The sequence below is a fragment of the Sturnira hondurensis genome, unplaced genomic scaffold, assembly GCF_014824575.4.
Source record: "Sturnira hondurensis isolate 20B ecotype Veracruz unplaced genomic scaffold, ASM1482457v3 Scaffold0009719, whole genome shotgun sequence".
NCBI lineage: Eukaryota > Metazoa > Chordata > Mammalia > Chiroptera > Phyllostomidae > Sturnira > Sturnira hondurensis.
The window spans coordinates 295,740-310,289 of NW_028082350.1; the positions used below are offsets into that span (position 1 = coordinate 295,740).

Consider the following 14,550-nt stretch of genomic DNA (forward strand, 5'->3'; position numbering starts at 1 on the left):
TGATCTGCAGGAAGGGAGCTCACCCTCAGTTTCACACTCAGAATTAGGAAATCAATCTTTAACCAGACTCACGGGCTGCTCTCACAAAATGGGCTGGAGGTGAGAGCAGAACTCAAAGTCACCGAATAAAACCCCTACCCCAGGGAAGTATTTTTTTAAATTTTAACTAACACTCCAAAAATACAACACTTCACTTCATTTTCTTCACACACTTCCCCAAACTGAGTTTAACCAAATCAAACAAGCTTCCTCATTTTCATACTAGTTTACTTCTTGGTTTGATGAATAGTGCTTCCAAATATAAACAACGTTCACAGGCTATAGAAGCCAAAGGAATGTGAAATACGCAAGAACCATTGGAACCTCAAGGCTTACACCTGAGAAAACTCTGTTTCAACTGAGTGTTATACGAACATGGAGCACTGACATGGTTTCTTATTTTTTATCTTTTAAAAAAATAATCCAACCACCCATGAAGGCAGAACCATCAGCCCTCTATGGAAACTGGCCTCTACAAATTCCAGCAACTTGGATTGGTTGACCATTATAGTCTTCCCATTGTTTTACTTTTTCAAATTTTCTTTTAAAAATTATTTAATTGTGGCAAAATATACATAGCAAGAGGTGATTAAACTGATACATTTTCAAGTTTATAATTCTGTGGCATTAAGGTAGATGCTATGACACTGGTAATGTTATTTTTATTAAAGTTGGAATACTTTATCACTTACACATATTCCATGTGTCAAATATTGTAGAAGTATTTTAAAAGATAATTTTTATACTGCATCTTGTACTATCTACCTCAATTCCAGATGAATTAAAAATGCAAATGTGAAGAATACCACTAAAAGAGGACACTATACAAAAATATCTTTATGGCCTTAAAATAGAAATGGATTTCTTAACACATACACATACAATGTACAAACCACAAACACACAGCCTGATAAAATGAACTATATTAATATTTAAAATGTCTGTAACCCCCCAAAGATATACTAAACCATGTAAAAGGCCGGCCACAAACTAGAAAAGATTAGAGGTGCATTTAACAAGCACAGAAAGAATAGAGAAAGAACTCCCTAAAACTGATAAGAAAACAAAAAATAGATGTAAAAAAAAATGGGTAAAGGATAGGACAGGCAAGTTTGAGAAAAGGAAACACAAATAGATATATGTAAAGTCATTAAACTTCACCATAATCAAGGAAATGTGAATAAAAGCTCAGTGGAATACAATGTAACATCCACCAGGTTGGCAAAAATATTAAAGTTTGATAGTATCAGGCGTTGGTGAGAATGTGAACCCTGGGGAATTCTCGGGGGGGGGGGCGCGGGGGGGTGCGGAGCGAAAATGGCGCAACTGCCTTAGAGGGCAATGAAGCAACGTCCAGGAGAGCTGAAAACGCACACACACCCCTATCACCCAGAAACCCCACCCTGGAGTCATCTTCTCAGACACCCACACAGGGAGATGTGCTCAAGGCGGTTCACTGTAACAAAGTCTGCAATCACGAAAAGTTAGAACTTCCCTAAATATCAATAGGCAAGAGAAGAACTCTTTTATAGTCCTGCAACGAACGGAATATCGTTATAGCACAGCGATTTTCAACCGTTTTCACCTCATGGCGCAAACTAATTACTAAAATTCTGCAGCACACGAAAAAATATATTTTTTGCTGATCTGACAAAAAATAGGCATAATTTTGATTCATTCCCACTGATGGCTCTTCTCGTGTTGGCTGTTGTCACTTTTTTATCTGACACTCTAAGGGAAGAGAGGGCAGTGCCCCTGACCACTCAGGCAGGAACTGCATGCTTCCAAAATTCTTGTGGCACACCAGTTGAAAATCGCTGTAATGGCACTAAACATGAAAAACTATCACAGCAGTATGGATAACTCTGAAGAACTGGCTGAGTAAAGTGAACTATACAATTAAATGAACAGTACAGCATTACCGTTAAAAGTAGTTTCACAGACTGTGTGTGGACACATCACATATATGCGCACTTACCCAGTGCTTGGTCCTGGGGCGGGAGACCGCAGAGTGGAAGGGAAAGGACCTCAATCGGACCTTCCATGTTTTGTGTCTCAAGCTTGGTAGTGGTACATGGGTTATTATATCACTCTATATTTCATTATACATAAAACCTTTTATAATTCAGATAAATTATTTCTATGATAAAAGATTCATCCCTTTAAAATAGGACAGCGATCGCTTCATGGTATCAGGAGAGATAGTAGGAATATGAGACAGTGTCCTTGTTTCCTCTTGAGTCTTTGATTACTTACTGTGTTCAAAGTTGGAGACAGTCACTTGAGAGTTCCCTCTTATCAATGAATATTACTTATCAGTAAATATCAATAAACATTACTAGATGCGCCAGGGACTTCGTTACTCACTCTTTATAGTTTTTGTCATCTCTCTCTTGTCTCGAATAAGCTGTTTCCGTCTCTCCCGCCATTCTTTGTTAAGCTTTTGCTGCTTGGTATTCTCCTCCTGGAGTTGCACAATCCGTCCTTGTAGCCGCCCCAGGGAGCGGTTGGAGAAGACCAAAGTTCCAGAAAGATCACTAGGTATTTCCCCAAATACCACATACTCTATCTAACAAAACAGAACAAAAATCAAAGATCAGACTGAATGTGAAGTCATAGAAAGCACAAGGAAAGCACTTCCTTCTGTCCCTCATTTAGGTCACTGTCTTTGGGCTCGTATTTCTCTCAACATGACGTCTGTGAAAGCAGGAGGCTGCCTCTGGGTGGTGAGACAGCGAGTGTTCACACACAGGTCGTGGTTGATATCTACAGCACAACAGAACAAACATCTCAGATTTCAGGGTTGGCATATCGGGCAAACTGGCCCATACGGCTAACTCATTTGGCATCAGGTTATACAAGGCAGATGAAGACTGAGACATTGCTGAAGGCAAAAATGATGACTGAAACTGTCTTACTTAGAGCACATCATTCATAGGGTCACCTGGAGTCAGAGCCTCTCCAATGTATGTATATTGTGCATCTGTGTATGTGCACAGATGTACGTATATTGTGCACAGTGACCCTAGAGATAGGGTCACTCAGCACATCACACAGATGCACAATATACATAAGGCTGATCTTGGGTTTCTAAAATACAGCATTCTCTCTTCACCTCACAAAATATAGTACAATGGGCCTTTTCTCTCATTGATATGTATCTGCATTTTAATATGTTATATTTCAAGCGAAATGTGCAAATGAACAAAAAAGGGGAAAAGGGGAATATTTCCTTTTGTCTTGAATTCTCTCCTTAATGAGTGGAGATTAAATGGTGATCATTCATGCATCACTAGTTCACATCTCTTTAAATATGGTATGAAAAGAGATATATGTGCAAGATCCAAGACTTCAACCGCCAAGCCATCTCATTCCTAAGTCACAGGCCCCTCATTTTCCAGACCTGAAATGATTCATCTCCCAAAGTTCAGTAACAGGCTACAGAGAAATACACGCACTTGCTGTCATTCTTTTATAACAATCTGAGAATGGGTAAGAAAGGTGGGGTGTCGTTCCTACAGGTAGAATTCTCAGCAAAAGACTGCTCTTCTTCCCACTAGTGACCCACGGATCACTCTCTGGAAAGGCCTGCATGCAGTGGGTCTGCTCAGAGGGGGTGGGGCAGCCTCCTGAGACCCATCACCTGGTGGAGCTTGAGCGGAATCACAACCAGCAGTTCATTCAGCCGCTGCTGCTTCTCTCGTTGGTAAGCCTCCAGGGCCTCCTCTGCCGCATTCAGGTTAGTCGCCACAATTTTGACCTGTGGGAAGCCCCATGAGGGAAAGGTTGAGAAGACTCAGCAAACACACACGCAAGCTGGGGAAGGAGGGCATCTTGGCGGGGGGCAGGGGGGGGGTAAAAGCATGAGCAGGATCTGCTTTGTTGGGCTGTGATGAAACGGATGATCCCAGTTTGCAGCCCAGAAATGTATGTTATTCTCATCCTGCGAAGTCACCATCTACACTTTTTCAGCCACTCCTATGTCCCCAGAGTTGTAAGGTTCGGTGCACGTGAGCCCAGAAGACATGCCCACATCTCCCTCCCATTTGCTGCATGAGAAGTCTCTCAGCATGGACTGTCTTTGTCAGAATGGTTTGAATCTCGTTTAGTCATAATGGACTCAATAAATTAAAGGAAGCAGACTTAAAAATAATGAAACTACTCATCACAGTATTTCTGTAGCATATTCTTCATCTGCTAAAACACTTGAAAGTTTTCCAAATCACTTCCTATTTGAAAGAGGAGAAGCGATCTACCAAAAGTATTTCTGTATATTAATCAAATGATGCTACCCTAGGAAAGGTGCCTAAGAGGAAAAGTGAGCAGATAAGGCAAATATCAACCAATATAATTATGCCCAAACTTTAGCATATACCCCAGAGAGTAAGCAAAGTGAAGGAAGAAAATATCAGAGTTTCCATTTACTTTTATCTCATTCTTTTTAATTTTTGTTTATGTAAATGTTTTCTAATATATGAAACACAGATGACTCTAGGACGACGTGGGGGGCTGGAGGTGCCAACCTCTGCACAGTTGAAGATCCATGCAGAACCTAAGCTGGCCTTCCACCTCCATGGGTTCCCAACCACGGACTGAAAATACCATTTTCAATCAGTGGTTTGGTTGAACCTACAGGTGCAAAATCTGGGGATGCAGAATCGACTGCAACAGAAATCTGCATTATAGGTAGACCTGCTCAGTTCAAACCTGTGTTGTTTAAGAGTCAACTGTGTATTACTACAATAGTTCATAAATACAATTTATACATAAATGTATATTTATTGTGTGGGTACACATGCCACAATTTTTTAATGTGTAGAAGTATGTAATCAAAAAGTCTGGGAACCAATGATTTAAGTATGGAAAATCAATGGCCCCCAGCACGACTGTGCTTGAAGAAAAATAAACTGGATGAAATATTCGGGACATTTCTTCTCATTGGAGAAGCCCCAAATCATGCCATTGCTATGAAATGGCAACCTTAGAGCTGAGAGAACGCACAGCACGTAGGGGAAGAGAAATAGACCTCATAAAGGGAAAGCCCCGTACTTTTTTGGACAATGTGTCGTATTCCTTTTTGAGGTTATCGATAATTTTCTTTTCTTCAACTAAGGCTTCCTCAATGTCCAGCCTTTTCTCTCGAAGTTGAAGCGCCAGTTCAAAAAGATTCACATCACAATCTGAAAAGACAGTCAATCTTTTTTAATAAACACCATTTGTTATGGAATATAGTGATACTGTAAGTGTGGACTTTGGAGCTTCAGAATTATTGATGTTCACTTGTGGATCTACTCTAGCAAGGTTGCATTACACTTAGGGCTCCATTATTCCAAGTAGAAATTGTTAACAATCATGATAGTGACCATGATACTAGTGTTGATGTTCTGAGCAGTACTCTGAGCCAGGCTTTGTGCTAGGCCCTCCATGTGCTTTGCTTCATTTAGGCTCATAGGTCCTGCAAAGTGGAAACTATTGTTTTCATTTTGTAGGTGAGGGACCCTGAGTGTCAGAGAGGTCACGCAGCTGACATGTGACAGAATGGGAGTCAAGTACAGTATCTCCACGTTAACTTCTACATTTATCCACCAAATGTTGATAATAGACAAAGAATGTAAAAACATAACAGAGTACTACAATGAAATTTAGAAACCTTAGTTCTAGCCCTAGTTCTACCACTAAACTAGCTGTGAGATTGTTTAAGCCACTGAATCCTGGTATAAAATAATGAGTTATCCTACAAGATTTTTTTAGCTCCCTTCCACTCATAAATATTATAATTAAAAAACTCTTATTTTCAAAATCAGAGTAAGATTTAAAACTTATTTGGAATTAAACTTTAAATTTTGATGTATAATTTTTAGAAAATTACAAGAAAATAAACTTCAGACTAAAAAGAAATTTTTTTTCTACTGAATCATGTATCTATTGTAACTGTAAGAATATTGGTTAGGATACTTCTGACTGGTCTCACTGGTGAAAATAGTGAATTTGCCAAGCACCTCCAGGAAACTGGTACAAACTGCCCTCACACGACAGGAAACAGGAAAATGTGGGTGAGTTTGTTGAGAAGGGAGACCTTTGTAAAAGAAAAAAATTTATATATCTATATGAATATAAATATATATATATATTATATATGAATGCACACATATATTATATATATGAATGCAAATTTGTATATTTATAACAATCTTTTTTTACTTTATAAAATGAAACTTGCTGTATTGATGATGCTCAGTCAACATCTACATCTACAGATTGTCTGCAGATAATGTAATTTGTCATTCATACATGGCTGCTTAATGAAACAGAAAACCAATTATCCAGAAAGCCTCCAAAACTATACATCAAACTATACTTCATATATTGTAAATCACCCTTTCCTTAAATGTTGTTATGAGGTCATTGAGAAGACAAAAAAGGGACATTCTTGGTATGGTCCACTTCACACTTCATAGAGAACACATGGGTTTATCCAACTCACTCGTTGGGCAGATAGAATCGTCAAACACGTCATCTTCAGACCCAGACTCATCTTCGTCGCTCTCCAGGCTGGATTCTTCCTCACTCGATTCATCACTCTCCTCATCTTCATCTAAGGCGGGAGTAAAACATGGTTAATAAGCAGAGATTCCTGTGTTAAGCTTAACCCCAGATTTTAAAAACAAAGTATTTTTTCAATGAGTTAGTCACTAGAAAAATAACAAAGAAAAGGCAGAAAATTACTCAATCTTTTTAGAAGAGTTTAAAATGGGTAAAGGCATAGAGACCATAAACTTAAACTTAAAAGCCTGTGGGGAGTTGTGCAACTAATTTCAATCCATCCAGGCAGAGAGGGTTGAGAACACGTTGCCAAACTGCTTGTGCCGTGACTCACCCGACACACATTTGGTTATAGAGGTTCACAACCCGAACTCACACTACCCCAAAAGCAGAGAAAATTTTCACGACTTGTATGAACCAAAGTGATGCTATTTACAACTTTTATTTAACCTACTTAGTGTGGATGGATACTCATGTGTTGTGACAGAGGTACTGAGGCGTCTGGAGGCGTCGATTTGGAGATCCTGCAGCAAACCCTGCTGGGGTGAGCCGACAAAGACTCTGCTCTGACCACACTTGATTCCTGCCCCTCTGAATCCTCTTTCTGACTAGTCCTTGACCTTGGATGCTGTCCTTGGTCCACTGAGTCCAGTTTCATGAAAAATCCTGCTAGGTCAGTTTAGTGAAAGTCCTCACCCTGGATGTCTGATCCAATTCCTTATTCCCTGTCCACCATATCTTATCACTTTGGCCAGCATTGAGCCCAAATTCTGTTAGGTCAGTTTAGCGAAGAATTACCTCTGAGTAACTTTTCATCCACTGCCCCTGACCCTGCTCCTTGGCTATACATCTCTCCTTGCCCTTGCTGCATTGAGAGCTGAGCTGATTTCTCCTCCTCTCTACAAAATCCCACTGTAGTAGTCCCTCCTGAATAAAGTCCACCTTGCTGTTCTTTGCCAAGTGTTCTGAGTAATTAAACAAGTGTTATGAATGATTTCTTTAACAATGTCACAGATAATATCTTTTATAAAACATAAAATTTTTTAGTACAAAAAGACATCTGCCCCTAAGAGTTTGGGATAAGGGATTGTAGACCTTCCCCACCCAATTCTGCTCTCTTCTAAAACATCTTGAGGATCTCTATGAACCATAGATCACTAATTAGAAATTTGTAATTTAGAAAACATCAAAGAGGTGGACCTCATACTCTGTAGATGATTTTTTAAATATAACATCTCTCTTAAAATTACTTTAAGTGATCTGTACCAATTTATGAAATATAGCATCAAAATGTGAAATTAGACCTTAAATTTTTTTTGAGGAGGATGAGATAGATCACTTTTCCCTATTTCTCCCACTAGATAGAGCTAAAAACTCTGGACATTACATGTAAAATGAACATAAGAAGACTCTGAAAAGCACAAAGAAGGCAGGCCAGCTATGCACCTCAGAACCCAAAAGACAATACTGTGATGAGTTCCTTGAGTCTTCTTTTTGCCTCATATCTCAGACCTGGAGATGAATAACTGGGCGACTTGGAAACCTCAACAGGTGCAGACACAGGAAGGCCCAACAAGAGCTTGCTCTCTCTAGCTAAATCTCTCTTGCTAAGCTCTCTCTCTTTTCCTGGAAAGAGGCAGCTTAGCAAGATTTTTAGACAATACCCTACCTGAATACCACGGAGAAAACCTGTGGTCCCACTCCCACCCACATCACCAAAGGCCAAGCAGGGAACCTAGACAGCCACCCTTGCAAAGCCAGGCACACCAACATTCCTACGAGGGTGGTGTCAGAGAATGCCAAGTAGGAAAGAGGCATTTTTATTCCTGAGGGCTGGTAATCAGCCTCCTTTCCCACATTAAGATGTTTGTACAGATCCTATGGGCAGCCTGGACTTCCCCTCTCACCCAGCGGCAACAAGGTTCTCTTTACACTCTCCACAGAGGTGGTGTCAGAAGAGCCCTCGTGGAGAATCAGGACTGTCACCATTGCCCAGAGGTACCAGGGCCATGCCCAACATGTTGTCAATAGAGATTACAAGGGGGAGCTGGAACTCACGTCTACACACTGCAGTAACAAGGAGATCCCCTTCCCTTGGGTCACAGTGAAGGTGAATACCTCCACCTCGCAAAAAGGAGCATCCACCCACCCCTTTCTCGGGAGGAGCAGGGTTAGAGAAAGCCATGCAAAACATGTTTAATGATACAGAGTTTCATGACATAATAAGAGAGTCTCCAGTTTTTAGCACCAGGTTAATACTAGCTTCAGAATGTGAATTAGGAAGTTTTCTCTCCTCTTTGACTTTCTGGATAATACTGTGTAGAATGGTGGTAATTCTTCTTTCAGTGTTTGGTAGTGTGCTCCAGGAAAACTATTTAGACCAGTGGATTTTTTCAGGGGAGTTTTGAAACAACAAATTCAATGTTCTTAATGGTTATGAAATCATCATTTCATATTGAATGAGTCATGGAAGTATTTTTTATGGAATTGGTCTATTTCATCCAAGTTGCCAAATATAATTACAGATCTCTTTATTTTTCCTTTCATGTCTATCAGGTTTTGCTTCACATATTTCGCAGCTCTCTTGTTTTATGCATAGACATTAAAGATTGCTTTGTCTCTTTGGTAGATTGACACTTTTATCATCATACAATGTTTTTCTGTGTCCGGTAATTTTTCTTCTCTGAAATCTACTTTATCTGATATTAACCCAGCCACTCCTGCTTTGATTTGATTAATGTATGCATGACATATCTTTTCCTTCCTTTTGTTTTCAAGTTGATTATATACACACACACATACTGTCTGATGTGGTAGTGAAGAAAAAGGGGTGCTCTACCTACAGAGACCTGAATGGTTTCTATCCTCTCCTCTAAACCCCACGGCGCCTCTGCATTCTATGTTTTCCTGAACATAGGCGATTTCTCTATTTCCCTACTTCATGCTAATAAAAATATTACCATATAAAAGAAAGAAATACAAACCGGCATCTCCTTCAACCTCCTTTTTCTTCACCCGCTTTATCCTCTTCTTTAGGACCTTCATGAGGAAGTTAGCAAACTTATTGTTTTCTCCAAGGGCGGCCTGGAAACCAGCATAGAGTGCCTTTTCCTGGTCCTGGAGCCTGGTAACTTCATTCTTTTTCTCTTCCATCTCCTTAAGGGTTTCACTGATTTTCCACTAAATGAAAAATAAGAAGAGTAAATGAAAATATTTTTGCCCCTCTTGTATGACAACTAAAAAAAAAAGATACATCCTATCTTAGTGAAGCTGAAATACCTAAAAACCAGTGTCTCTATCAGTACGTAATATCTATTTAATAGAATCCTTCTACCTTTAAAACAAAGAGATGGTATAATGTACTCCTTTAAATTTAACATATATACAAAGAGAAACTATTTCCTGTGATATTTATATTACACATTGCTCTGATACTAGCTATCACATTTAAGAAACTCACTAGCTTCTTTCCCAGTTATATTCATAAGGATAGCATAGAGTCAAAACTCAGCTTCACATGGTAGGTAGTAACAACAAGAACATAAACTTTTTTTTTAAGATTTTATTTATTTATTTACCTTTAGAGGGGAAGGAGAGAGGGAGAGAAACATCAATGTATGGTTGCCTTTTGTGCATCCCCTGCTGGGAGTTGGCCTGCAGGGAACTGGCCTGCAACCCAGGCATGTGCCCTGACTGGGAATTGAACCGTGATCCTCTGGTTCACAGGCCTGTGCTCAATCCACTGAGCTACACCAGCCAGGGCCAAGAACATAAACTTTTGAAAGCCACAGATAAACTAAACATAAGGCTCACTTTTGAAAACTGTACTCTAATGTACCTTACAAAATATCATATCAATGCACTAAAAAATGTGACTCACTTTTCTCTGACCAAGGATACCAAAACTGGAGAGCAAGGTGAATCATGGGAAAAAGAAGAAAGAAGATGAGAAAGAGATGGGGACTAGACAAAAGGGGAAATTAAGTTGAGAAGAAGAAAGAAAAGAAGACTTAAGTTCCCTCCATAACAAAGGGTGCAGCAGCTGGCGTCCTTCTGCCCATTCATACCTGCATGTCTTGTTCCTCTTTGTCTAATGAATTCACACTGTTTTGAAGTATGTTCTCTTGTTTTTCAAAATTCTTGAGGAGAAGCATTTCTTGGAATAACGTGACATGGTGCAGGTCAGATAGTTTCATCTGAGTATCTAGTTTCAGTTTCCGATGTCTCAAGAGATGGAGCTCTGCATCAAAAGTGACAATCAGTTCTTTGATCTGAGGTAGAAAAAGATTTGAGGATCTATCAGAAGAACAGGTAATCTGGTTTTTTAAGCTATTTAACAATACTAATTTGTTTTGGTGAAAACATTTTCTCATTTTGTCCTTATTATGGTTGGAGAATTCCATGGGTGTGTGTGGTTGTGTCTAATCATGTAATCATTCATCAGCCATCTTACATTTACATAAATTTATTTATTTATTAAGTGGTAAAAATTCTGTAACTGTAGTTCTTCCAGCTCTTTCTCTACCATTGAAAAAGCCATTGATCAAGAATGCCCTTCTTGCTGTGCTGAATAGTATAAGTCAGAGACTGTGAACTCTTTGTGGGTAGTGCTCATATTTGCCTCCGTTATGTCCCCACAGTATTTCTCCATGGCCTTTGCATATAGTAGACACTAAATAAGTATTTCCCTTAACTTCTTATTTTGAAAAATTTGAAACCTAAGGACAGTAAATATTTTCAAGTAGATAAATATAATCATGGACCCACAAGGAACCTGTTCAATCTTATTTCAGAAATGAAGAAATTGCAGCTGAGATCAAAGCATCTGTGCCACACAGCTGGGATAAGAACCTACATGCCCCAAGTCCTGATCTAGACCTTACTCATCTGATGTTTTAATGATCTTAAATATTTGCTTTTGCTCTGATTTTGGCACAGCTTCTCCCCCACCCCATCCCAGAGGAGATGAGATCAAGAGAGAGCCCCAAGGGCTGTTTCTCCTGAAGAAACTAGTACAACAGGAGGAAGACACACCACTCCATGTCTCTCACTTCCATTCCATGTCTCTCATTAGACTGGGCATGACAAATGCTTGTAATGAGCAAGGGCCCAGATTGGCACTGAGAAAGGCAAAGGGATCTGTGGGCTTGGGACAGTGACACTGCTGGAGAATTTCAGAGCGCTTAAAAACAAACAAAAAAGAACAAGGAAAAGAAAAAAATTAAACTAATATATGGCTATAGACTATAAGTGGGCTCCCCAATAGAAGTCTGTCTAATGAATTTGAGTTATTTTAAGATTTCTTTGGAGGAAGGACTATATTTTTTAGTACAACAGCATTCTGAAAGTGTACTACGTATATGTCCAAGTTTATAAAGTTTTCACTTGTTCTAATCTTTCATACCCCAGACAGCCTGTAAGCTTTATGAGGATGGAGAACATATCTGACTTGAGTACTGATGAATCACTACTACTTAGTTAACACTGTCCCTGCTGATAGGATATCCAATAAATATTTTATAATTAATAAAGTAAATTACTCAATTAAACCAAAACTTTTTACTAAGTGTCTACTATGTGCCTGGCATTGTCCTAGACACTACAGGGGAATCAAACATTTAGGTACCTTCCCTCAAGAACCGTATAACCTAATTTGCAAGCAAAACTAAGGCAAAAAAGAGCAAGAAAAATTAGTACAAAGTATGATGTGCTGATTACAGGTGCAACTGAAGGTTAAAAAAGAGAATAAGTAATGTGGACAGAAGTTTGGAACTGTGCTGAGTTTGAATGATGACTCAAGCTTTGGAAGGAAGTCATTGCAGGTAGAAGGAAATAGCAAGGGAAAAAGCAGAGATATGAAACTCAGAATAGTGGGGAGGGAACTAGGAAAAAGCAGGAAGGGTGAGAATACTGGGCTGAATAGAGATGATGGGTGAAGAATAAAATTGGGGAGCTGTAAGGGGTGCCTAGCGGGCAAAGACAAAATGAGGAAAAGGACTCTGTGTGGCGGGTAGCAGGGAGCTATCTATCCAGGAAAGGTCCTTTTCCTTCCATATACAGAATAACTCCTGCACAACTGATCCCCGTCTGGTCTTGATTTTTCTAGAAATAAAAGTAGCTGGAATTCTAGCTCCAGACCAGTTTTGGAGCCATTGATTACCATGAACATTCTCACTATTGGAGCAAAGCACATTAACAGAGAATGGGGACAGTATGAAAAGCAGAAGGTGGCCCATTTCCTCTGGAAGGTTTTTATGATGTTCCATCCATCATGTAAAAAGCTGCTCCATCACTTCCCTGTCCCATGACTTCAGTTAGATGCCAGTTAACATGGATTTGCCCCTAATGCTTAGTCAGCCTTCCAAAAAGGAGGAAGTCCCAAAGCTCCAAAGTTCTGGGCAGAGCACAGTGATTTTCAGAAAACCAGGATGGGGATGAAGCAAAGCCATTAGTGAGTTGTGTGGGCTGGACAGGGTTTGGGAAGGTTAATGTAAAAAAAATTTTTAATAAACAAATTAATAAGAAACTAGATCTATTTTTCTGCTCCATTCTCTTTCAGCTTTAAATAGGCACAATCTCACCCCTTACCCTGTTGGCCAAATACTGTTGCATGTAAATATTTTTAATCTCATTTCTCTTCATAATCTCCAGCTCTACGTCAGTTGGATCTGCTTTTTCAAATTCTGTTAACTTTGAAATTTCTAGACTGAATGTCGATGCCCTCGATGTTCTAGCCAATGAGTCCCGTGTGGTCAAGTCACCATCCTTTAAAGAAGAGAGTCTAAGGAATCTTCCACTGGCAGCTGTAGACCCTGCCTGTTCTGCTGGAGGCATCTTTTCACCCTCAGTTTTCTGCTGTTGCTTAAAAGCTAGGAGAATTTCTTCATCGTAGTGAAATCTCTTTTCAGGAACTTCTTCTGGATGAATCTCAGGGGTTTGCGGGATGGGGATGTGCTTGGATATGTGAAGAGTTGACTGAATGTTCTTCAGCTCTTGTACCAGGCACTGTATTTCCTCGATGACAGCCACTTTAAGGTCTCGAAGAGAGAGGATGCACTTGTTCATGTGCCTTTTCTTTGAATGGGTCTGATAAAAAGAACAGAAAGGAAGCAAAATGACAATCCACTCTCAAAGGACAGTTTCAAGCATGATGTGCTTTTGTGCATTGACTGGTATGCATAACAAAAATTCAAGATAAAAATTTATCTGAACATTCTTGTTTACTACTAAGTAACTTTTTCCCTAGTTTTTAGGCTTTTTCCTATTTTGCCTCTCCAAAAGGAGGAGAGGCAAAAGTCTGGATATGACCTGCGGTACCGCACAGCTGGCTCATAGGTCTGAATTCCCCTGTCTTCTGCTTCCACGACAGTGGAAGTCGTTCCTGAAGGCTTGTATTCAGCTGAATCCCCTCAGGGAGGGGGAGGTCATTCTTTGGTCAGGAACACACAAGAAACTCTCCTCTTCTGATGGAAACAAGTATCATTGGCTCACACTCAGTATGCCTGCTGAGGGCCAAACTATAATTTAGTCTATTTACAGTCTGTATTTTGGCCTCATGTTACTGCTATTTTTTGTGCAGGTCAAGGTAATGATCCTGAATTCCAGTATCATATCCCACCAAGAGATTCCAGGGCTCTTTCTTATTTCCTTCTCTATTTATCTAAGCCAAGCTGTGCCATACAGATCCATGTGTCCCTCCTTACCAGCTCTCTCCCTTGTCTGTGTTTTCTCAATGCACTACCAGAGCCTATGGGTCCATGCAACCCTGCTCCTGTGTGCAGTTAGGCAACTAGATGGTCCAAAGACAGTTAAGAGTTAACTTGCTTAAATACACGGATTTTTTTAAAAAAGATCAAAAGGCACTTTTCCAAGTAGTCCTAACACAACTTAAACCTGTATACTTACTATTTACGTAATAAATTAGAGGAAATGTTTTACACACTCAGGAATAAACATTGAAAGCACTAA

General features: G+C 39.7%; 1 protein-coding gene across 1 annotated transcript in view; it reads right to left on the bottom strand.

Moving 5' to 3' along the window:
* The window catches only part of CFAP44 (cilia and flagella associated protein 44), a 123,110-nt gene that overhangs the window by 6,146 nt on the left and 102,414 nt on the right, over nt 1–14,550 (bottom strand). Inside the window, exons 26-32 of the mRNA XM_037057378.1 lie at nt 13,171–13,668; nt 10,650–10,853; nt 9,567–9,762; nt 6,524–6,634; nt 5,089–5,219; nt 3,683–3,799; nt 2,407–2,608 (exon numbers count right to left, since the gene is read on the bottom strand). Of these exons, the coding sequence (XP_036913273.1) occupies nt 2,407–2,608; nt 3,683–3,799; nt 5,089–5,219; nt 6,524–6,634; nt 9,567–9,762; nt 10,650–10,853; nt 13,171–13,668 (1,459 nt within the window). The remainder of the gene's footprint in view (nt 1–2,406; nt 2,609–3,682; nt 3,800–5,088; nt 5,220–6,523; nt 6,635–9,566; nt 9,763–10,649; nt 10,854–13,170; nt 13,669–14,550) is intronic.